Source organism: Dendrobates tinctorius, unplaced genomic scaffold, assembly GCF_039654945.1.
Source record: "Dendrobates tinctorius isolate UK_male_01 unplaced genomic scaffold, ASM3965494v1 ptg000060l, whole genome shotgun sequence".
Classification (NCBI taxonomy): domain Eukaryota; kingdom Metazoa; phylum Chordata; class Amphibia; order Anura; family Dendrobatidae; genus Dendrobates; species Dendrobates tinctorius.
The window spans coordinates 50,062,178-50,087,072 of record NW_027361728.1 but is presented as its reverse complement, the minus strand read 5'-3'; the positions used below and the strand labels follow the sequence as shown (position 1 = coordinate 50,087,072).

The following is a 24,895-nucleotide window of genomic DNA, read 5'->3' as shown; positions in this document are numbered from 1 at the left end:
ATGTATTAACACAGCCACTGAACAGCTACCTGAACTCAGTGTGAAAGCACCCTAAGTAGCACAAATAGTGCAATTAGTTAATCTTCTGCAAAACACACTATGGTCCTGATCACACTGTCGTCCTGGTTAATTAAGGCTGGAATGTCATACATCATAATGAGGGTAACCCTGGAGTAAGTTGTGGGTAATTCAATAAAGGGTATGCTCCTTTTGGTTAATTATGACTGCTGAGTACCGCTTCCAGAAGTGTTTCTCAAAGCAGAAGTTGGAGTACATTTTTGGTTCAATTTTACACCACTTTCATGTCATAAATTCTGATAAATTTGCTACATGGACTTTGTCACTTACTTTGAAGCATTGGTGGAGCTGCCTGGGACTAGCATAGAAATGCAAAAAGATGATAAATTGGCATGAACATTGCAAAAGACACTAATCTAGAAGCTGCACAAAAAATGGTGATGTTTCAAGATGCTGTTTGCCAAAATTCTAACAAAATACCTTCATGAATTGAGGCCTCAGTGCATTGCATACAGTTACTAGCTAACCAGGGTTGGCACGTAAGGTTCATGTATTCTGATGCTTTAATGAGAGAACTGTTTCTTGATTGCTCTACTTCTAAGCAGCAGAGTGTGCAAATGTCATTTTGCGCATGACGTCCATAGATTCGTAGAAGTGTGCAAAGCGGATGTGATCGCTATGCTGCGCACCCACAACACTGCAAAAAAGCTTATATGCATATAGTGAGAGACAATAAAGGAGCAAAAACTTATTTGTGAATGTTGCAATTTGTTTTCTTGATGTATAGAGTATGTGACATGCTGAGCAAAAAGTAGAACTGTGTCATGACAATATTTTCAACTCAATAGGACTTGATATGGTTTCAGCTATTCAACAACAAAAAAGCTGCCATCAACATTTAAGAGCTGCATTTAAGTTGCACAATTTGGACAACTTAGGGACTCATTGATCACCACAACATGATCACATAGTGCCAATAGGATGCCATGGTAGAAAAGGTCCTACTTAAGGCTCCACTATTGCAGTCATCTTTTTACTACTGTGAAGCCCAAAGGAGATTGCAAATTTCAATGTGTATTTCAAAATTTTAATATAGCATTATATAATATAATCGATCAAATAAATAAGTGTAATAAAAAGCATTCAAAACACATGTACATCAAAATAATACCACTAAAAATCAAAGCTCACCACCCCCATACAGCAAAATAAAAAATGGAAAAATAAAAAGTTACAAGCCTGAGAAAAATGGTGACATAAATATTTTTTTAAAACAAATGTTAGAATTATTAACCAATAAAACATAAAATCAATTATAAAAGTGTGAATTTACCTTAATTGTATTGACCTGGAAAATTAGTTTGCCAGGTGATTTCTACCACACAATGAACGTCGTAAAAATTAAATCCAAAAAACAATGATGAAATTGCATTTTCTTTACCATTTAGATACTGCATTTCAGTATATTATATGATAAAAAGAATGATGTCAATCAAAACTACAACTAATCATAGAAAAAACAAGCTTTTATACAGCTATGTTGATGGAATAACAAAAAAATGTCTTTTGTAAGGTAATCTGTTTTGCTAAAGCATAAAGTTTGCCTCAGAAGCGTTTTGCTATGGCTAGTACAGCAGCTAAGCACCATTCACTTAAATGGAGATAAGACACAGATAAGATGCAAAAACAAAAGTTCTACTTTTTCTAGAATAAAAAGTGATATTTTTCTCATGCATTTCATTTAACAGCTACAACCAATAAATATATAAATGCCAATGCACTTACTGTGTGATAATCATACCAAACTGTGTTTGGGAAATAGACGTCAACAGTTCTGGCGTTCTACAATTAAGAAAACATGGATAAGCGACAAATGCAGAAGTTCAATAAATAATAATGCTGTTAGACCCACTGATGTAATCATCGGACACAATGGTCATATTTATAATGCTGTGTGATTATTACACAGAGCAAACATAGGCTAGAAATTTTCGAAATGCACCAAATTTATCAAATGGTTCATACTGCTTGATATCTAACTCTAGGACTATCCAGTCTATATTTATGCTGACTACTAGCTGACTTACTTTTAACCACTAATTTGAGCCAAATATTATCAAATTGTTATGCCACATTGTGTATCACATTAGGTCTCATTTTCCAAAAGGACAATCCTCTTTTCAGTGAGAACACGTTCCCTTATGAGACAATGCAGAATGTGTATAAAACACATAATAAATATTTGTGATTCATGGAATAGATTTTAATGTCAGAAATTACACCAGAATTATGGTGCATTTAGATTAATAAATATGCCCCAATTGGAAATTCATCAAATTGTAAAAGTTACCACAGAGTTTAGTATAAATTGGGTAATCCTTTATTTCTTCAGCTTATTATCAGGAAAATCTGCCAATCAAACAACCCAATTGGGTCTCCTCCAAAGGCAGCTGTTAGGCGCTGGTATTTTCCCACTGTACGGGATGGATCCCAAGCCTTGTCTGGCCTTGCGGTCTTCCATTCAGGTCTGGCAACTGAAAGTGCTGCTCAGTGCAGGCTTCGGTCCTGGTGTCTTGCTCAGGCTCATGCCATATGTTTGATTACTGCTGACTCTCCAGTTAAGCCTTTAGTAACCAGTGGCATAATGGTACAGCTTTGCACTCTGGAGATTGCTTTACTGAGCATGCCCGTGATGTGGCATCTTCTTATTGGTGGTTGCACGTTAGCTGCTCTGGTTGTGTGGCAGCTCTGGATTGGTCTGGGGGCAAGGTCCGGTCTGTTCAGACAAGAGTATAAAAGATTCTCAGTGGCGCACAGCGTTTTGCTAGTGTCATTTATTGTTGGTTTGTGTGAGTGGATATGCTACCACTCTGTATGCATGTGTGTGTGTTTAGTTACCTCCTGAGTTTTAGCCAGTTAGTGCTTTTTGTAGCCACTTGGCTTAGCATGTTTCCCACATGTGTGCAGTTAGCACAGTGGACAAATATGGTAAGATTCAACCAAAGAGCTGTGCTCCCTTGTGAAGTCTACAGAGTTTGTAGTTAGCATCAGTTTTTGTATTTTTCTTGTGCCTCAGCGTCTGTTTTGGCGACATGTGTAATTGTCACAGGTCAGTTACAGAGCGAACACATCCTTTTAGTTCTACCTCTCTGTGAAGCTAACACAGTTGTACATTGTGCATTCTGTTCATAATGTGTGGAGTTAACGCAGCCCTATTAAGAAGTTCGCTCGCTGTCTTTAGTTCGTCATTGTTCACATTAGCAGCAGTTTTCCATCTCTGCACAGTGGACCCTGGGTTGTGATTGCACTTTATTATTTATTTAATTTAGTGTGATCCGCCAAACCTAACAGAAGCAATCATGTGTCTGTATGATGAATGTAACACTCGGATCTTCCACAGCTCACATGAATAGAGCTCATATCTCAGTGGGAGGTCCACAGCTCTGACATAATGAACTAAAAAGTGTTTGCCAAAAAGCCATCAGAGAGTGACTTTTGAATTCCTCATAAATTTTTAACTACTACAAACCTGTTCTAATCATGTTCAGCTGACACAGATTGCTGCTTTTCTTTCTATGGACATTGTTCTCACTTATTGCATATCATATGCAGCCCAAATACTAAACTCACTGGCAGACACAGACAGAAAAGGGGCCCTGTGCAAGAACAATATATGGACACCTTGCAGTCCAAGAGCTCCTGAAAATGAAAAATTGCACCTGTTTGGAAGTAAAAATGGGCCCCTCTACCCATCAAGCCCCTGTGTGGCCACACAGCTTACAACAATGTTATGTCTGTCACTGACTAAACTAGATGTGGGCACTAATTGAGCTTTATAGATGTACAATTTTAGTGCTTGATCCAATTGGGCTACGAGTACCCAGCCGTAGTCACAGTTTACATACCAAGTGAATGCTGAGGTCACACCTTTGCAGTGCTGCACACATTTAATGTTTTTTATGTGCTTAAGTTTGAAGTCAGGAGCAAGGCAGGTCAGGGAGAAGTTACAGATTAGATATTAGAGAAAACTTTTTGACAGTGAGGGTGATCAATGAGTGGAACAGGCTGCCACGAGAGGTGGTGAGCTCTCCTTCAATGAGCGTGTTCAAACAGAAGCTGGACAGACATCTGTCTAAGATAGTTTAGTGAATCTTGCATTGAGCAGGGGATTGGACATGATGACCCTGGATGTCCCGTCCAACTCTACCATTCCATGATTCTGTGATTTCAGGGTCCCAAATTCAAGAATGCCAAAACTATAAATGACCTTTGATATCTAGAGGCCCTGAGGGAAATTTTCCATTCATATAGAAGCATGACCCTCTCTGTAGGGTAGGTACTGACTGAGTCCTGAAGTGAGAACTGACAAGAGAGCCCAGTGAATATTTGGATAAGTTCTTGTAGATTCCAAAGCTCAACATTCCCTGGAATATAAAATCTGCTATTCCAATGACTGGACAGTTAGAGTATGAAAGGTAAAAAGAGAAGATTCTTATGAAGAATTTAATTTTTACTTACTTCCTTAAGAACAGGGCTGATCATAAATGCTGCTCCCCATAGGAACTGTTCATAAATATCCCAGGTTGTTTTATCTGCAATGAATCTTGAAAAGTTGGACAAACAGATGTAACTATTATGTATTTTCCTACAAAAGCTTAGTAATATAATATGAAATGGATGCTCTGTTCAAAGAAGGCACATCCAATAATCAAATCAAATCTATAGAACAGAAATAAAGTTTATTTAAATCTATTCAAATTTACGATATATAGTAGAAAACACAACTAAAACCAACAAAACCACCCAGAAATGCATAAAGTGCATAAAATGCATAAAGTACTAGTATGGTCAGAGACCCACAACATGGATCCCAATAATAAGGGCGACATATATAACCAAAAATACTATACGCAAATGTATCCAATCATACAATGTAATCATTGAGCCAAACCTAGATAAAAACACATGAAACAAACAGTAAAAAAATCCTTTATGTGCTAAAATAAATAAAATAAATAATATGAAGTAAAAATAGCTATCAAATAGCACAGGGTAGTCAAAAAGGACCATGTTTGAAATGAAGTCTCCACAAGCATCTTCCGAAAAATCGCCTTCTCAGGGTCAATGAATCTTGAAAAGTTGGTCAAAAAGGTGTGAATATTCCCCAAGACAGTCAGATTTGTAATTTTGTATACATTTAAATGAACTTTATTATTGTTATTATATTGCTCAGATTTCCTTTCACTGATTATAGTGGCACTCTAGCTATATGTTTTCTTGTGTCTGCCTTGGTATTCTTTGCTATTTTTACTACAGAAACATGATTCATAAAAATAATAAGCAGAACTGGAAATTTCTGGTTAATAAAACTAATAAAATTACAGTGGAGAATAACTTAAATTGCCCCAATTATTCTAGCTGTTTTATAAAGCAAAAAAATAAATAAGTAAAGCAAAAAATAAAAGCTTTAATATCTCTGAATGTAAAAGTAAGATTTAGGCAATCAAAGTCCAGGTTTACACGCACACCCATCATGGTCCGTACATGTACTGTGGTTTCTTGACCCTGTAACAGGATTTTTAACCCAGACTAACAGTCTAAGAAGACCCTGGTCAAAAATTTCTGGTTTGTACATGGACCATGAAATGCAGACTTGTCCAGTGGCTCTAACTTGCTTACTAGATCTTTCAGACTTTCAGATGCTGAACGATTTTAAAAAACTTTTTATGTTGATAATTCAAAATAAAATTTGCAAAAACTTTGAGTGTATAAAATCCATGAAATGAAGCTACGTACTCATGGAGGAGTGGTCTCACTACAGTGGAACCTGTAGTATGAGCGTCAAATAGCAAGGTGTACAAGTATGGCAGAAGTGTATATCGAATATTCAGGACATCCCTTGATAAAACTTCAAATGTTGAATTAAAGCTGACTGGATCTTGTCTCTGAAATAAAATAATATTTTATTAATGCAATTACAATTGTTGCCAACCTAAGTGTTTTCTTCATAGATGCCCTTACTATTAATAGTTTGTTCTTCATTAGTTACTAATTGAGATAAATATGAATTTCTTAGTATGAAATAATGTAGGTAATGTACTAACATTTCAGCAAAAGCAGAGTTAAATTTCAAAGAAACATAAGAAACTTGATTAAAGCAATGACATAACAGACCTACAAATACAGTAGATGTACAGTATAAAAGTTGACGTTTTTCAGATCAAAATAATCCAACATTTCCAAAAAAAAGTAAAGTTTGCTTAATAAAATACCATCCATCCTTTTCCATTGTGATTTCTTGAAAATGGGTAAAAAGCTCCAAGTTGCATCCATCGGGCACATAATTCATACGTAGTGTCTTGAAAAAATCCACAAATGTCCGCTCCAGTCTATATACACATATTAAAATGGGTAAAAAATAGTTTTAGTGAGATTATAATGCAGCATTTAAACATAAATACGTAAAGAAATAAAATATATTTTAAAAAATATCAAAGATTTGATGAGCTACTGTAGCAAATGTATCACAAGGCAGATAAAGTCCATGCCTTGGGGTCAGTCCTGAATGAACAGTCTCCAGTTTCTCAAGGTCAGGGCCAGATGAAAGTCCATAAATTTGGTGCAGTATTCCCCCTAGTTTATTTGTTTCAAAAAACGTATGATTGTCATAAGCCTTTATTAGCAGTAGAAGCAATCTGAATACATTCATCATACAATGGATCCCAACATTGATCCCACTAACTTAGCCTCTAACACATACAGTATGTGACCAGAGACTAAGCTCTTGAGCTGTGGATCTAGGAGTAACTCGGTAGGCATTGTGCATTTAAAACTATTAATTAAGTCTAGAAAATAAAAATACTAATACTGTACTTTCAATATATTGAAAGTCATTTCAACTCTGTAGTCCAAACTGAAAAATCCAAAGCTACAAATATATAAATATATATCTTTTTAAATAGCTACAATAACTACTCTGTGCAATCACAATTGAAGCAAAGAAACTCATTTGAATCATACCATTTTAAAGCACATTCAGACATTATTGTGTTATTTAAAATAAATAATTCATAGTTTTTTTATATTTAACCTCCAGCCACCTTGTCTAATCTTAAAGTCTGCCCCCTTCTTTTTCTTCAATCTCATATAGAATAATACATCCTATTGAGCAAGTGTCAGTCCAGTGGAGTCAGGAATATGTCAGTTTCCCGGTCACTTCCCACCTGTTCGGACCTCCTCACTGATGATCAGTTGATAAATCTGAATTGGAAGTATATGTGTCTAATAGACAAGATTCCTAACATTTACTATCTTTTATTAGGTGACATTACTTCAAAGTACTTACATATGAAATACCAAAAAGGCTGAAATCCAGCATGCCTAAAAAAAAAAAGTAAATAGTTATAAATAAATTATTGTCTGTGAACTTTTTCTTGGTTTCCAATTAATAACATTTTAATATACTGTTCTTGAAGTTGGAGCTGTCAGTTGCATAAGAGACATCTGTAGCAAAATTCAAACTGGAGTTGTCTTAACACCTCACAATCCCGTGACAGAAGAGGCTAAAAGCTTTTGTGATAGAATGGCAAAGGTGTTGTAGTCACTAACACCTTCTCTTGTAGAATAATATAACTCATTGGTTGCTTCCATCCATTTTTTTGAAAAAAGGAGACATCATGTTCATATTCTTAAGCAATTTGAAGTAGGACTAGGTTTAGCCTGAGCTATTTAATACCTAAAACCATTTAATATTTAATATTTTTATATTAAAAATTTAGCAATATTTATATCTCATGAAGTTCCATATGCTCTTTTAGATTCCTTCAGATATCATAGAGGATGAGTTCTTACTCTGGATATACATATATTTTATATAAGATACAAATATTAGCCCCTTTTCTGGAATGTTTGAGCCATGCTTTTATGACAAGGACTGTAATTTGTCAGAAAGGCTGCCTTGAAATATTTCTAACTAGGTACCATGTTATACCATAAAAATCATATAGCCTTATAAAATGGGAGACAAAAAGACAATAAAATGCTCAATTTACAAGAACTGCATGCATTTTTTTACTTATTTTAATCAGTCAAAAACATTATTCTATTTTATCCATATCAATATTTTAATGGAGTTTATGCAGATGCACTATTTAGTTGGCCTTCTTGTCTCGCATTTTATAAAAAATATGTTAAAATTAATGAGCAACCTTTTGTTGTTATTTTAGTAGGATACCATTTTTGATTAACTTATAAATTTCCCCAGCAAAATCAAACATAAAATACCAAAGGATTTGAAATCAGGGCAAACAAGCCGCAATTAGGATAATTAACTGATTTCCTGGAGGCTGTTATCGACTGATATACGATTTAAAATATAAAAAACTGCAAAACTGTAGTTGTTTGTTTCTCAGATAATTAGTGGTCAATCGTCATTCCAGAAAAAAGATTTATTATAACTAATAGTAAAATAAATTCCTCAATATAGAAATTGCAGTACCAAGTAGTTAATAATTATCTGAGGAATTTTCTGCCAGAATGGGTTAACTTGGGCACACAGATCATCAAGATCCTATACTGGCAGCTCCCATTGCGTTTGCCACCAATTCTAGATATGCTTGATGGTAGATGAGTCCAGAGACACTGCAGGCCATATTGTTAATGTATCTAGAATGAAGACTGAAGAAAATTTAGATTGTGAACCCCATTGAGGTCAGTGATTATATCTGAAAAGTGCTGCCGAATTAATGGCACTATATACTGTAAACAAAATAAATATCACAAGTTTTAAAAATTGGGAAGTACATGTTTAACGTATGCATAGTTTATATTAAGGTCATGATACTTACCAATAATTGATTTATCAATTTGATTCCAGGCAGCAGTGTTGTCTCCAAGCCAGTGACCAACCCATTGTCCAGATGTTGGATATGTAGAACGAGAGATGACTATTCCACGTTCTCCTGTGATGCGACGAAGAGCACTAGACAAATAGAAAGGATAATTTAATTTTCATATTTGTAATATCTAAATTTAAAAAATGAATCATGAATTTATTGAATTTTAAACTTAAAATTACAGTCACAAGTTAAACCTGTTATTATGATGGACCTCTTTTAATTATATCAGAAAGAAACCTTAAAGAATAATACGACAATAAATGTGTATCAACTTATCAAATGGGGAAAACAGGTGACTGAAAAAAATGTGCTTGTGCTATTCTAATATGTGTCATAATGTCAGTTACTTTTACCCCTTAAAAGTGACAATTTTATTGGGTGAATACAATCTGAAAAGGGTATTCCTGAAAAAATATTTAATGCCTATCCAGTCTATATTTTCCCATGATCGGGCAGAAAGTTTGAATGGACTGGAGATCGAGCATGCAGTGCTTATATGCCTCCATCGCTCACAAACAGTTTATATAGAATGGCAGTGCTTATGCTCAACCATCACTGTAACCAAGCATGATCACGTGAGTGGTCCCATAGGTCAGACCTCCAGCAATCTAACGTTTATTCAACAGAAAAATTATTAACATTTTGTCTGGAATACGCCTTTAAATGTAAATCTTGTTTAGAATAAATGCTTACTCATATGTAGGTTTTGCGTGTGACCATCCGTATAAACTGTGGACATCATAGTGGTTCACAGGAGTTCCATCAGGCAGGTACTGTTGACTTTCCATACATATTGTCTTATATTTTAATCCTGCATGACGGTCACTTAATGCTAAGAGAAAAATAAAGCAAGAATGTACCACCAAAAGTAATTTTGTTATGATTTATGCACAGTTTAATTTTTTTTTATAAAATTTGTGGCAACATTAGAAGGAGCTTCTGCTAATTGCTAATTATTTCCTAAAGGAACACACAGAGCAAGACTCGCAAAGTAAAATTTACTTCATTTACTCCTTATGTATTGCCTGTTCAAATGCTGGGTAAGCACTGCAAGCATATAACGTCCGGCATAAATTCACCTGTAAGCAATTTACCCGCCTTCTTTTCCAAGCAAAACACCTAGAGGAATTCCACATTCATCTAAGTAAATATGAAATACTAGATGGAGGCCCGATGCTATCGCATTGGGAGGGCGGTGACGCCCTGACGCTGTTACATGTATTTTTTTGTTCAGTGTCAGACTGTAACGTGTTAGCATCACACTGTAACGTGTGTTTTGTAGGTGCAGTGAGACGCTGTATCCTCTTTTTTTCCTCCAGAGGCTGCTGGCGGGCATGTCACAGCAATGACAGCTGTGACGCAGTTCCTAACTAAGCAGTCTGGGTTCGCGCATGCGCAGTGAATATGCCTGGCCACCGTCATCTGCCTCTCCTAAGATGGTGGTTTAATATACTGTGCTTGCTCAGTGATTAATGTTGCGTCTGCTGCCCGGGTGTTCGCACATGAGCATTGAATATGCCCGGCCACTGTCATGTGCCTCTCCTAAGATGGCTGTTTAATATACTGCGCTTGCACAGTGATTAATGTTGGCCTGGTGGTCTGGATCCGAGCGGCGGAGAGGGGTCCTTCTGGCGCGGGATCCTTGTGGCGTGGTGTCCTGGCGGTGGGTGAGTCCCAGCAGAGGGAGGTGCCATATTAAAAGGGAAGTGTGTGTGTGGGGTGTGTGTCCCGCCACTACCTTCTCACCCACCTCCATGTAGTGACAGCCATTAGGAAACATGGTGGTTTGAGGCCTGTGCTGGTGATGGTGTGCGACGGCATCACCAGAGGGTGGCATCACCAGAGAGTGCCCACACCCCATCTCCAGCACAGGCTGCAAGCCACGGTGTTTCCTGCCGGCTGTGACGGAGGTGGGTGGGCAGGCAGCAGCAGGTCCGGGGGGGCAGCGGGGTGGCCAACAGCGGCGGGTCCAGCGGCGGTGTTCAGGTCCGGCGGGGTGGCCAGCAGTGGTGAGTCCAGCGGTGGGTGGTGTCCTGTGCCCAGGCCGCAAGCCACGGTGTTTCCTGCTGACTGTGACAGATGAGCAGGTAGCGGCAGGTCTAGGGGGTCCAGCAGGGTGGCCAGCAGCGGCAGCAGTGGTGTTCGGGTCTGGCAGGGTGGCCAGCGGCGGCGATGGGGGGGTTCAGCGGTGGCAGGTCCAGTGGCGGGTGGGGTCCTGACAGTGGCCAGCCAGCAGGAAATTCCTCGGGTTGCGGCCTGTGCACAGGCCGCAAGCCATAGACTTTCCTGCCAGCTGTGACGGAGGTGGGTGGGTAGGCAGCAGCGGGTCTGGCGAGGGGGTCAGGCAGCTCCAGTGGCAGCAGGTCCAGCAGCGGGTGGGGTCCTGGTGGTAGGCAGCCAGCAGGCAAGTCCTCGGCTTGCGGCCTTTGGACAGGCCGCAAGCCACGGATTTTCCTGCTGGCTGTGACAGAGGTGGTGGGTCCAGCGGCGGCGGGTCCGGCAGCAATGAGGGGGTCCCGGCGGTGTCCCCCTGGTGGTACTGTGGAAGGGCTTGGTACCACCAGCAGGTGCCATATTGAAATATCCCTTACTTGGGTATTTCAATATGGCATTCGGCGTACTTCAGGTCGGCGCGGTGGATTTTGGGATTCAGGGACATCTAGACGGAAATGAAAATGTTACAAGGCAATTATGTATATAGATACATTTATATTAGCTATAAGCATTGCTACCTGGCATATAGGGAGGATTGTTCAAGGTTTCATCTCTGCAACCATTTACGGATCCATTCACAAAGCTAGCTGGTTCATTCATATCCTAAGATAATTGACAATGAGAAAAGTCACTTAATAGTCTTAAGTCATTTGTAGGTATAGTTGTGTGACGACTGACGGATATTTTGCTGTCTATATGGCCATATAGAGTCAAATTAATTGGGTTGATTGATTTCAAGTACACTATACTTAATAGAAGCCACAGATCTGAAGACATTCGAGAGCACTTATTTTGTACAATTGTTATGTTAATCTTAGTATTGTTTTTGCCTTTTATAGAAGTAAACAGAAATAAATGTAGGGCAGAGTAAGCATGCCATGTAAATCGGAGCGAGCTTGAAATCCAGTGCACGGACTAACTCTCCAACCCCCAGCATGCCAACTGCCTAGAAGTACATGCAGCTGTCATGCTCATGTTGGGAGTGCCGTTAGAAAGTCCGTGGGCTCCATTCAAATATCGCTTCGACTAATACGGCCGGCTGATTGCGCCCTTAAACTCATTATATACAAATTATGGGTAGAGTTATTAAGAAGTTTTGTTCATAGGCCAGTCTTAAGGACTGTTTTGTTAAATTGTTAAAAAGGAAACAGTACAGATACGCATCATGTACTATTAATGAAATTACAGAGAAGTAAAGACCAATCTGCGTATTTTAATTCACTGTTTTCTTCTGCTATTCCTATATTGTTTTCTCGCAAGTAAGTACATAACATATATAATTAAATTTTAAATGGCAGTATTTAATACAAGCTGCAGTATATACTATATATATGTCAAAGTATTCATGTTTTTATTTTACATTTGGCATTAATCAATTATTTTTAGCATAGAATGTTTTGATACTTTGGTAACTTGATGGTCATTTTATTTTTTTCTCCAGTGTCATTTTCTATTTTAGTCTAATTTAGATGCTCTAAAAGAATGTTTGTATCAGTGAATTACAGTACATGCAGTATCTTCATCCTCGCAAAGAACATGTGACTAATTAGAGCAAATGATACAGTTGTGGAGGCATCATGATTTATGATATAGAATTCTTAATTTGGTCATTACTTTATTATAAAAATTCAAAGTTACATAAATCTAAATGCTTCCTCTGTTTTTCCAGTTATAAGAACTAAACCTCATGGTTTACATTTTGAATGAAATCCACAACACAATGCCAAATCAGTCATGTGACTAAAACTCATTGATAACATATAATGCACCCCTTTAGTTTATAATGAGGTCCAGTTCAGCCAAGTTGTGTGCTGTTTTGATAAAGCCTCCAATGCAGATGTGAGCAGTGTTAACATAAGATCTATTTAATCTGAAACAGATGCATAGTTAAGTATTATCCATGATGCGGATTATAGTCTAATCCAAAAAGAAAATGTACTTACTATCCAAAGCCCATCAAATCTAATATGTTTGCTTCGATAGTCTTCAATTTCTTGGGCCCACCATTTTGCAGTTCTCTCAAGGAAAAAGTCTGGGAATGCAGCATAAGACCTGTAGAGCTTCATAATAATAAAAATAATGTTACTTAACATTTCATTATATTTTTTATTATCACATTATTTCTTCCTTTTTCATTTTGCTTTTTTCATTTCTTTAATTTCTTCGTCCTCCATGGGGTATATCATTGGGCTGAAGTAACAGCAAGTGACTAAGAATCTGAATGTCATCACTAATAAAAAGATTGTGTGCATGGAAAGAGATTGCATGAGATGCTTGACCAGCTTGTCGTTGACTCATGAGAACAGTAGTTTGATGCTAGTCCATGAAGGGTTGTACAGGAGGCCTTACAGATAGATGAATCAATGCTACGGGAGCTTCTCACAAAATTAGAATAACATCAAAAAGTGAATTTATTTCAGTTCTTCAATACAACAAGTGAAACTCATATATTATAGAGTCATTACAAGCATTTGGATTATCCAATGCTCCTGCTGTGCTTCAAAATGTTAAGAATAATATTTTCTCAAATTGCATTGGAAGAGATGTTGTGATTTACCTGAATGGTATTCTAATTTTCTCTGATTTGGACTCTCACCAGGAACATGTCCGTATTCTGTTGCAAAGGTTTGAGGATATACACCCTCTAGGCCTACTGATGCTGACTACTTTCTACTTTTGTATAAAGCTATACACGCTATTCTAGCAGTAGTCTGACACCTGACAAGCCTTATCCACTTGGACACCATTATATAAAAGTGCTTCTCCCTAAATTAGAATATCATTAAAAAGTTAATTTATTTCAGTTCTTCAATACAAAAAGTGAAACTCATATATAGTATAAAGTCATTACAAACAGAGTGATCTATTTGAAGTGTTTATTTCTGTTAATGTTTGTGATTATGGCTTACAGCCCATGAAAAGTCAAAAGTCATTATCTCAGTAAATTAGAATACTTTATAACACTGGCTAGAAAAATATTTTAAAATCTGAAATGTTGGCCTACTGACATGTATGTTCAGTAAATATACTCAATATTTGTGTCATGATCTGAATTTGATCTGACAGTTTTAAATTGCACAGGGTAAACTTTTTTTACTTTGGCAAGTGCCAAGTGACTTGACTGTCCCCGGTGGTGGTTAGTGGTATCGCACCTTAGGTTTTCAGTTTAAAGTTCTCTGTAATTATGATTCAGGTGTGGGGCTCTATAAATGAGTCTCAGGGTGTGCAATCATGGCTGGTGATATTCATTCATGGATTCTGAGTTGGTGAGAGCCTGGTGGAAGGATGGAGCTGAGGAGGAGTCCTGTGCAGCTTAGCCAGGGGGGAAGTGTGTCAGCTATGGTGTCTGGATGAAGGGCTGGCATGGCGTGGTGGGGTCGCAGTGATGGTGTCAGCGGGAAGTGTCTGCATGGACTGGTGGAGTGGCGACTATGGAGAGTGGCACTCACCATGTGGGACTTGGCTGCTGAGCTGGACTCAAGCATGCTTGACTTTGTGTCAGAAGCTGAACTCATCTTTGGGACTCTGTTACTAAGCAGCAGCAACTGGTGGTGGACTCTGCTCCAAGGCTGCACTATGGTGAAGGATCCTGTTATGGTGATGGATCCGGGTGGAGGAGAAGACGCACGCAGGTGGAGGGCTCTGTTGCAGGAGCATAAGCACAGAGCATAAAGCTAAGTGGTGTCCCCCTGTATTGTCTCTTTCCCTCATGTGTGTTGTTAGTGCAGTGGTGGGATTAGTTTCCGCACCGACCAATTCCCTAATGAGGGTTTAGGGTCAGGGCGAGCAAGGGCGTTGAGGTACGTGTGCGGCGCCCGGTGCGGAATCGGCATAGGGAACATTAGGAGTGCAGGGACACTGGCTCAGGGGAGCTCAGGAGGTCTCCAATTCCCTTTTCCCTATTGCAGGACCCACCATTGTTAATGTTTCCCAGGTCCCCCTTATTATTTAAATTCGCCGTACTGGAGGCGGGGTTTCCAGAATTTATATTAACGTGTAATACCTAAATTCGCCAGGTGGAGGAGGTGTATCCATCTGCACGTTTTATTATTTAAATTCGCCCCACTGGAGGCGCTGTATCCAGGGTCATGTGTGTTATGGGTTCGCCTTGCGGTAACATCTGTTTCCAGACACACGTTGACCGTGACAATTTGGTCACGGCTCCTTTTGCATCAAGTAGTGATTCAATGCGGCATGGCATGGAGGCGATCAGCCAGTGGCACTTGCTGAGGTGTTATGGAAGACTAGGTTGCTTTGATAGCAGCCTTCAGCTCGTCAGCATTTTTGGGTCTGGTGTCTATCATTTTCCTCTTGACAATAACCCATAGAGAATCTATGGGGTTAAGGTCAGGTGAGTTTGCTGGCCAATCAAGCACTGTTGTTTTTAAAACAAGGAATTGGTACTTTGGCAGTGTGGACAGGTGCCAAGTCCTGCTGGAGAATGAAATTTCCATCTCCAAAAAGCTTGTGGGCAGAGGGAAGCATGAAGTGCTCTAAAATTCCTGGTGGACGGCTGCACTGACTTAGGTCTTGATAAAACACAGTGGACCTACACCAGCAGAAGACATGGCTCCCCAAATTATCACTGGTTGTGGTAACTTCACACTAGACCTCAAGCAGCTTAGATTGTGTGCCTCTCTACTCTTCCTCCAGACTCTGGGAACTTGATTTCCAAATGAAATGCAAAATGTACTTTCTTCTGAAAACAACACATTGGACCACTGAGCAACAGTTCAGTTCTTTTTCTCCGTGGCCCAGGGAAGATGTTTCTTGTGTCTATTGGTCATGAGCTGCTGGACACAAGGAATGCAAAACTTGTAGCCCATGTCCTGGAAACATCTGTGTGTGGTGGCTCTTGAATCAATGACCCCAGCAGCAGTCCACTCCTTTTGAATCTCCCCCAAATTTTTGAATGGCCTTTTCTTAACAGTTCTTTCATGGCTGCAGTTATCCACATTGCTTTTGCACCTTTTTCTACCACACTTTTTCCTCCCACTCAACTTTCCATTAATATGCTTGGATACAATGCTCTTTGATACAGCCAGCTTCTTTAGCAATGATTTTTTGTGGCTTTCCCTCCTTGTGGAGTGTGTCAATAACTGCCTTCTGGACATCTGTCAAGTCAGTAGTCTTCCCCATGATTATGGAGCCTACTGAAACAGTCTCAGTAACCTTTCTAAAGACTTAGGAAGCCTTTGCAGGTGTTTTTTGCTAATTATTCTAATTTACTTACGTAAAGTCTTTTGGGTTTTCATTGGCTGTAAGCCATAATCATCAACATTAACAGATATAAACACTTGAAATAGATCACTCTGTAATGACTGTATATAATATATGAGTTTAATTTTTTGTATTGAAGAACTAAAATAAATTAACTTTTTGATGATATTTTAATTTTGTGAGAAGCACCTGAATATCTGACTAAAAGTTACTCATTATACAGTATCTCTTGAATTTGGGACGAAGACTAGGAGGTCTACAAAAGTGAAAGCAGAATAATGCTGCAAAATAGGAGTTCTCATGGAGAAAAATTCAGTCAATACACGTAGAAGATAATCTTGTAGACTTTATGGGCTGTGTGAAAATGTGTTCTTGCAATAGGCACTAGCTAAGATACCAACAGATATGTAAGACTTCAGGCCTGTTGGGCAGTGTGAGATTTCATCCCCAGAAGAACTCATATTTGGTGAAAGTGAGCTATTTTAGACTTAAGTCCTGAAAGAGCTTGAAACTACCTGATAGTGGTAGGCTGGCTGTTTTGTGGTAGTGGCCAGATCCAGAACTGTGAAGTCAATGAACAGTGTAAGCTAAAGGGAAACATTTATCTTCAAAGCTTTCAGAATATGAGGACTACAAAATGAAGACCATCAAACAATTAGGATTAAAACTTTTTTCCCCATCTTTATTACAACAGCTTTAAAATCCAGGTATTATTCGATGAAAACTATGAAATCATCCAATGCATTTCGGACATGTCGTGTTATGAATAAGAACCAAATTATAACTGAAATTGATGTTTCAATAATTTTAATTCACATTTACCTGAATTTTACCATGAAAATCTTTGTTTTGTGGTTCTTACATATTAAACCAAGCAGGGATTATTCCTTCATTATGAGGATAAAAACAGCCTTACAAAGGTTAAGCTGGTTTACTCTGTTCTTAAAATATGAGACAAACTATTAAATGGTTTCTCTTCTATGTAATGTGAAAAGATCCAGTGTTGATTTACAAGTTGTAGTAAACATATCAAGTTTAACTCACCTGTATGAATATATCACTAAAGGCGTATTCTCAAGTTATTAAATTGCTTTAGTTAGAAAGCATTAAAATTAGCAAATTTACATTTACCATGATTTTTCTATCTGCTGTCATTCTCATTCAAAGATTTTTATCTTTCAGAGTGTAGAGCTCATTTCCATGGAGTTTGGCCACTAGTACCTGCACAGACCATTGCTAAGTGGCAGCAGATACAAACCAAGAGAGAGGTTAACTCTGAATATCCCAGCTTCCTCTGTCCAGTCCATTAATTTCTATATAGTGGCTACCTGATCACATCTATTTCTTTCTTTTCAACATCCGTTGAGTAGCTGTCATAAAATCTTGCAAAATCACCAGCCCCTTAGCTTCAGAGCAGGTTTCCTAATCACATCATGGCTTTCTCCTTTCCAGAGTCTAGAGCTGTGTGCTTTTTCAAATGCCCTGTTATATTTCTATGTAAATATACAGTTGTGTAGAAAAGTGTTTGCCCTTTCCTGATTTCCTATTCTTTTACATGTTTGTCACACTTAAGTATTTTAGAACAATATAAGGCAAAGATAGCACAAGTAAACACAAGCAGCATTTTTTAAATAAAGGCCTTTATTATAAGGAAAAAGAAATCCAAACTTACAAGTGTTAGGCATTGAGTTCCTGCCACTGCACAGGAGAATCTCAAGCCATGTCCTCTGCGGTCTCCCATTCTTCTTCAGCCGCAGAGGTTACTGCTCAGCAGAGACATCGCTCCCAGAGTCTTGCTCAGGCTAATGCTATGCATCTGGTTGCTCCTGCCACCCGAGGTTCAGCTATAGCATTCAGCATTAGTAAGCGGTGAGCAGACACTCCTGGGACTAAGTCCTGCTTTTTTCCATCTGAGCATGCCCGTGAGATGACCGCTCATTGGTGGTCAGAGGTCACATGCTCAGGTCCTCAAGCAGCTTGGATTGGGCCATCAGCAAGGTCCTGGAAGGCTGCAGTTATAAAAGGATAACACGACCGCACGGCCGTGTGTTGGCATAGACCATGTGGAGTGAGTGTTGCATGCACGTATGAATGTCTCTGGTGAATGACTCATTATGAAATCCCTACCCTTGGTATGCATGTGTTGTTCAGCCTTGCCAGTTAGTGCCTAGGCTGTTAGTGCAGGTAGGAGGCAGAGTCAGGGACTAGCTTCAGCGCCAAGTAGTGGCTTTGCATATATGCCACTGTGTACTTGATCTGCACTCCACAGTAGCCAGTGTCTATTAGTGGCATTCGCAAGTGCGGCACCATGCACTTAGTGGGTCTAGAGAGGCTCTTACCCCGCATCCTTGGGGCAGAGTCTTGTGACTGTACACTAGCGCTGACTCAGCTGTGCCCTGTGCCAGTCAACAGGGTATGACATCTGTGATCTGCGGTACCATGGCTCTGTGAAGCAACAGAGCCCGTTGTTACTACACACTGGGTGGCATTTAACCCATGTGTGTCCAGTACGATACTGCCAATTTGTGTCAGCCATTACCGAGCAGCAGTTAACAGCTCTGCACGGTAGACCCCAGGCTGCGAACGCACCTTATTATCATCTTATTATTTGGTGCGTTCCGCCAGACTGTAACATTATATTAGCACCGGTGTCTGGCTAGTAATGTCGGATGAACAGCAACTACAGCGGAACATCCAGCAGCTAGAGGGCAGGTTGTCAGCTCGAGCGTACAACCTCAGCTGTGGATGTGACTGCAGTAGCTGTTCAGGCAGCCAGTGAGGCTTCAGCCCGTATGTCCGTTGCCACCTGTTCCGACCTAATGCAGCCTCCTGCTGCCTGAGAGGTTTTCACATGACAGCAAGTCATGGAGGGGATTCAGGAACCAGTGTGTGATACACCTGGAGCTACCGGCTGCATGTTTCCCCTCAGAGCGAGCTAAAGTAGGGTTTATTATTTTTCTGCTGTTGGACAGGGTGCTGGAGTGGGCTTCGCCGCTGTGGGAGCGCGACGATCATGTGGTGTAGAGTGCTCCATGGTTTTTGAGCACTCTGAAACAGGTCTTTTTGGGACCTCAAGTCACCCATGATACAGCGCTCCAACTGCTGACATTGACACAGGGCTCGTCCATCGTCAGCCATTTTGCCGTTCACTTCCGGACTTTAGCTTCTTAGCTGGAGTGCTGGAGAGGCCAGATAAAGACCTCATCCCAGCATTTTGGAGGGGGCTGGCTGACCATGTGAAGCACGCCTTGGCCACTAGGGAGATTCCCGCCACACTGGAGGAGCTATTTGCGATATCAATGTGCATTGACCTTTGTTTTAACGAGTAAAGTTTGGAGCAAGCCCAGTGTAGGCAGAGGTTTTGGCAAGCTCCCACCTTTGCCAAACCTCTGGAATCTCCGGTCCAGGTGTCTGAGCCACATGTGGCCGTGCAGGTTTCTTGAGGGGATCTAAGTCCCTAGTCATTCAAATACCCATGGTCTGTCCTGTCTGCCAGCAGTTGGGACATTATGCCAGAAAATGTCCCCAGTGGTCAGGAAAACGACCGTGTCTTGGCGTCTAGTGACTATAGGAGGAGGTTCAATAGACACAGTGGCATTTTCATCCAAACTGTCCTTCAAGGGGACAATAACCATTGGCCCATCCACTCATACAGTCGAGCTTTGCGTGGATTCCGGGGCGGAGGGCAACTTCATGTCATCTGCCTTTGCCCCAATGGCACGCAATACCCCTAGTAATGCTCTCCAAGCCAGTGACCGTACAAGTGGTAAATGGGTCGACACTGCCCTCACAGATAACACATCAAACCATTCTATTTACCCTCTCTATGTTGCCATCCCATCAGGAGATAATCTCTATGCTTGTCATTCTGTAGGGAATTGATGAGGCTCTGTTAGGGATACCCTGGCTACGTTACCACTTTTCTGTGTTCAGGTTGCTACTACAGAGGTACCCGCACATCTTTCCTCTCTCCCCAAGTACTATTGGCCCTATGTGGATGTGTTCTTCAAGAAGGCTGCGGAGACTCTTCCGCCTCACAGCCCCTATGACTGTCCTATTGACCTCTTGCCTGGTGCAGTGCCTCCCTGGGGTCGAGTCTGTACACTATCTCTCCCGGAGACAGAGGCGATGACCCAGTACATCCAGGAGAATCTGGCAAGAGGATTTATTAGGAAATCAGTGTCACCTGGGTTCTTCTTCATGCAAAAGAAGAAGAGAGAACTAAGTCCACGCATAGATTACAGGGGTCTTAACGCCATAACGGTTAAGAATAAGTACCCCCTGCTGCTGATATTTGAGCTCTTCGATATGCTGCAGGGAGCAAGGGATTTTACTAAGTTTGATATGCGGGGTGCTTAAAACCTGATTCGCAGCCGTGAGGGGGACGAATGAAGACAGCATTTAACACCAGGGACAGGCACTATGAATATCTGGTGATGCCCTTCAGGCTCAGTAATGCCCCTGTCATCTTCCAAGACTTTGTGAATGATATTTTCTGGGATATGCTCACCACCTCGGTCATAGCGGTGCAGCGCTTTATGGGGTTCATTAACTATTATCGCCAATTCATTCCCCACTTCTCAACTTTGGTAGCTCCCTTGGTTGCCCTCACCAAGAAGGAAGCAAATCCCAAATTGTGGTCAGAGGAGGTCTCCAAGGCCTTCCTCTCTATCAAGTCACACTTCGCTAGCGCTCCCATTTTACATCATCCCGATGTTTATAAACCATTTATTATGGAGGTGGGTGTTTCTTCCATCGGTGCTGGAGTAGTCCTCTTCCAGAAGCATGCTCAAGGTCGGAAGCATCCTTGCTTCTTCTTCCCCAAGACCTTCTCATCGGCGGAGAAGAATTATTCCATCGGTGACAGGGAGTTGCTAGCCATGAAGTTGGCCTTTTCGGAGTGGAGAAACCTCCTGGAGGGGGCTCATTTTCCCTTCCAAGTTTACACCGACCACAAGAATTTGGTGTACTTACAAACCACCCAGAGGCTAAATTCTCACCAGGATAGATGGTCCCTGTTCTTCTCCTGGTTCCATTTAACCCTCCATTTTCTATCTGGGGAGAAGAGCATTTGTGCCAATGCTCTTTCTTGTTGCGTAGTGTCATCAGAGGAGGAGGCTCAGCTTATTGTCCTTTCTGAGAGCCTGAGAACTGTGGCCCTGGTCTCGCTAGAGTCTGTGCCCCCGGGCAAGACTTTTGTGCCACTTAATTTTCGACCGGAGGTTCTCTCTTGGGCACACTCATCCAGGATGGGTGAACATTTTGGGACCATGAGAACATCTGACCTCCTGGCGAGGACGTAATGGTGGCCGCATATGGCCCGTGACGTCGATGACTATATTCGGACGTGTGTCTCCTGCGCCAAGAGATAGTCTCGTCGGCAGCTGCCTGCTGAGCTATTTTACCCCCTGCCAGTGGCTGACAGGCCCTGGGAAGTGGCCAGGATGGACTTTGCGGTGCGTGTACCCAAGTCTCGTAGATGCACCGTTGTATGGGTAGTCACCGACCATTTATCCAAAATGGTGCACTTGGTGCTTCTTCCGCGGGTGCCTTCTACACAGGCCTTGGTGGCGTTGCTCATTAAGCACGTAACAACAAGGCCCTGTGTGAGAAATTGATTGCCCAGTAAACCTAATAACTGGTTGAGCCACCCTTAGCAGCAACAACTGTAGTCAAGCATTTGCGATAACTGGTAATGAGTCTTTTGCAATGCTCTGGAGGAAATTTGGCCTGCTCATCTTTGCAAAATTGTCATAATACAGCCACATTGGATGGTTTTCGAGCATAAACCACCTTTTTAAGGTCATGCCACAGCATCTCAATTGGATTATGATCAGGATTTTGACTATGTCCTTCCAAAGTCTTAATTTTCTTTTTCTTAAGTCATTTAGTGGTGGACTTGGTGTGTTTTGGATCACTGTCCTGCTGCACTACCCAAGTGCATTTCAGCTTGAGATCACTAACAGATGGCCAGACTCTGTCCTTCAGGACTTTTTGGTAAACAGCAGAATTCATGATTGTATTTACCACAGCAATTCTTCCAGGTCCCAAAGCAGGAAAACAGCCCAGAACATCACACTACCACCACCATATTTTACTGTTAGTTTGATATTCCTTTTCTGAAATGCTGTTTCTTCTATGCTAGATGTTATAGGACATAGACCTTCCAAAACGTTCAACTTTTATCTTGTAAGTCCACAGAGTATTCTCCCCAAAGTCTTGGGGATCACAAATATGTTTTCTGGCAAAACTGAGATGAGCCTTTGTTTTCTTAATGCTCAGCAGTGGTTTTCTTCTTGGAACTCTGCCATGCAGGCCATTTTTTCAAGAACACTGACCTTAACTGAGGAATGTGAGACATGCAGTTCTGTGGATGTTGCTGTGGGGCCTTTTGTGACCTCTTGGATAAGTAGTCACAGTCCCCTTGCAGTAATTTTGGTCAGCCAGACACTCCTGGGAAGGCTAAACTTTGTTCCATGTTTTTGCCATTTCCGGATAATGGTTGTGGTTCGCTGGAATCCAAAAGCTTTAGAAATGGATTTATAACCATAATTAACAAATTGGGGAGAACACCAAATGAGTCATCACTAGAAGGCTTTAAAACTTAACTTTTAATCTAAAACTAAAATGTGAAGAATAAGGGTATAAAGTTCAGTACCTAATCAGCCTAAGTTATTTTTATATTATGAAAGTGCTTACTGCTCTCTATTAGAATAGTGCAGACCTGGTTCTATATATTGTGAAGCAAACAGCAAATGCGACAAAATAACTGAAAACTTCAGTGTGCATAACTATTCAGTAAATTTGGTACTTTGTAGAGTATCCTTTTGTAACATTTACAGCTGAAAATTACTTTCGATAAGTCTCTAGGAGCTTTCCACACCTTGCCACTGGGAATTTATTCTCATTCTTCAAGGCAAACCTGCTTCAGCTCCTTCAATTTTGATTCTTTCCTCTGGTGAACAGCAATCTTTAATTCTGACCACAGATTGTCAATTGGATTAATGTCTTGGTTTTGACTAGCCCACTCCAAAACATTTACAAGTTTCCTCTTAAACCAATGAAGTGTTGCCTTAGCAGTATGCTTTGCCCAATTTTATTGTTGAAAGGTGAACCTCTGCCCCATTTCCAATAGCTGACAGACTGAAATAGGTTTTGCTAAAGAATATCCCTGAATTTCACACCATCCATCTTCCCCTTGACTTGGATCATTTTCCCTGTCCCTACTAGCGGAAAACATCCCCACCACATGATGCTGCCACCTCCATGTTTCACTCTGGTGATGGTGTTCTTGGGGTAAAGAGCTGTTTTAGTTTGGCTCCAGACAAAGCGTTTACCTTGACGGCCAAAAATGTTGGTCTCATCTGATCACAGCATCTTCTTCCATACATATGGGGAACCTCTCACATGTCTTTTGACAAACTCAATATGAGCCTTACATCTTTTGTATGTAAGTAAAGGCTTTTTTCTGCCCACTCTTCCTTAAAGGCCACCTCTATGAAGTGCATGGCTTTTTGTGGTCAGATAATCCAGTCTCTGCTTGGCAGTTCTGCAGCCCCTTCAGGGATAACGTTGGCCTCTGTGCTACCTATCTGATTAATGCTCTCCTTGCTCAGACAGAGAGTTATGTTGATAGGCTGTCTCTCTGTAGGTTTGTTGTGGTACCATGCTCTTTTCATTTGAAGCTAAATGTATAATGCATTTGATGGCCTTCTGAGGGATCATCAGAGATTGGGTAATTTTTTTATAACCCAGGCTGAACTTGGACTTCTCAACAACTTTGTTCTTAACTTGTTTTGTGATCTTCATGGTGTTGTTTGGTTAGTGGGGCCTCTTGATTACCGGTGCTGCAACCTCTGGGGCCTTTCAGAAAATGTATGTATTCACTGACAGACCATGGGACACTTAGATTGCACACAGGTGGACTTCCTTTCACAAAGCAAATGACTTATGAAGGTATTTACTGCAACAAAAGATTTTAGATGCTTTCATCATCACCATTTTTTTATTATTTGTTCCCATAAATTAAATTTATGCCTATATTTATTTCACTTCACTTCACCAACTTAGATTATTTATTGCTGATGCATTTCACACAATCAATTCAAATTACAAAATATTTAAACACAGGTTGTAATGTAACAAAATATGTAAAAAGCAAGGGGGTGAATACTTTTGCAAGCCACTTTAAGTGACTTCTCAAAGATCCACTGAGGCACTGCAGGATAGATGAAAGCTGAACCAACTAACTATACCTTGCATGCTTATGAATCCTTCCTAGCTACTTAGTACTCAAAAGATCAAATTCATTATGCCGTGCACTTAATTTATTTTCAGAATCACATTTGTCATGCTACATGCAACCTCGGCAACTTTGTCTTTAGCATATTAATCAACTCCTTGTTATCAAGGTGTATCAACTATTTTCAAATTTAACATGTGTTATCCCCCACATTGCTTATCTAAAGAATCATAGATACATATTATGCTAAGTAAAGAATAATCCATGTGTGAGGGATGAGGGAGACCCCATTTTGGATTATAGG

The 24,895-nt window shown here is 40.4% G+C and overlaps 1 protein-coding gene across 1 annotated transcript in view; it reads right to left on the bottom strand.

The window, feature by feature from the left end:
* Window positions 1–24,895, bottom strand: part of SI (sucrase-isomaltase) — a 511,413-nt gene that overhangs the window by 121,000 nt on the left and 365,518 nt on the right. Inside the window, exons 36-44 of the mRNA XM_073578947.1 lie at window positions 13,073–13,189; window positions 11,648–11,732; window positions 9,609–9,747; window positions 8,865–8,998; window positions 7,364–7,398; window positions 6,291–6,407; window positions 5,815–5,963; window positions 4,537–4,621; window positions 1,804–1,860 (exon numbers count right to left, since the gene is read on the bottom strand). Of these exons, the coding sequence (XP_073435048.1) occupies window positions 1,804–1,860; window positions 4,537–4,621; window positions 5,815–5,963; window positions 6,291–6,407; window positions 7,364–7,398; window positions 8,865–8,998; window positions 9,609–9,747; window positions 11,648–11,732; window positions 13,073–13,189 (918 nt within the window). The remainder of the gene's footprint in view (window positions 1–1,803; window positions 1,861–4,536; window positions 4,622–5,814; window positions 5,964–6,290; window positions 6,408–7,363; window positions 7,399–8,864; window positions 8,999–9,608; window positions 9,748–11,647; window positions 11,733–13,072; window positions 13,190–24,895) is intronic.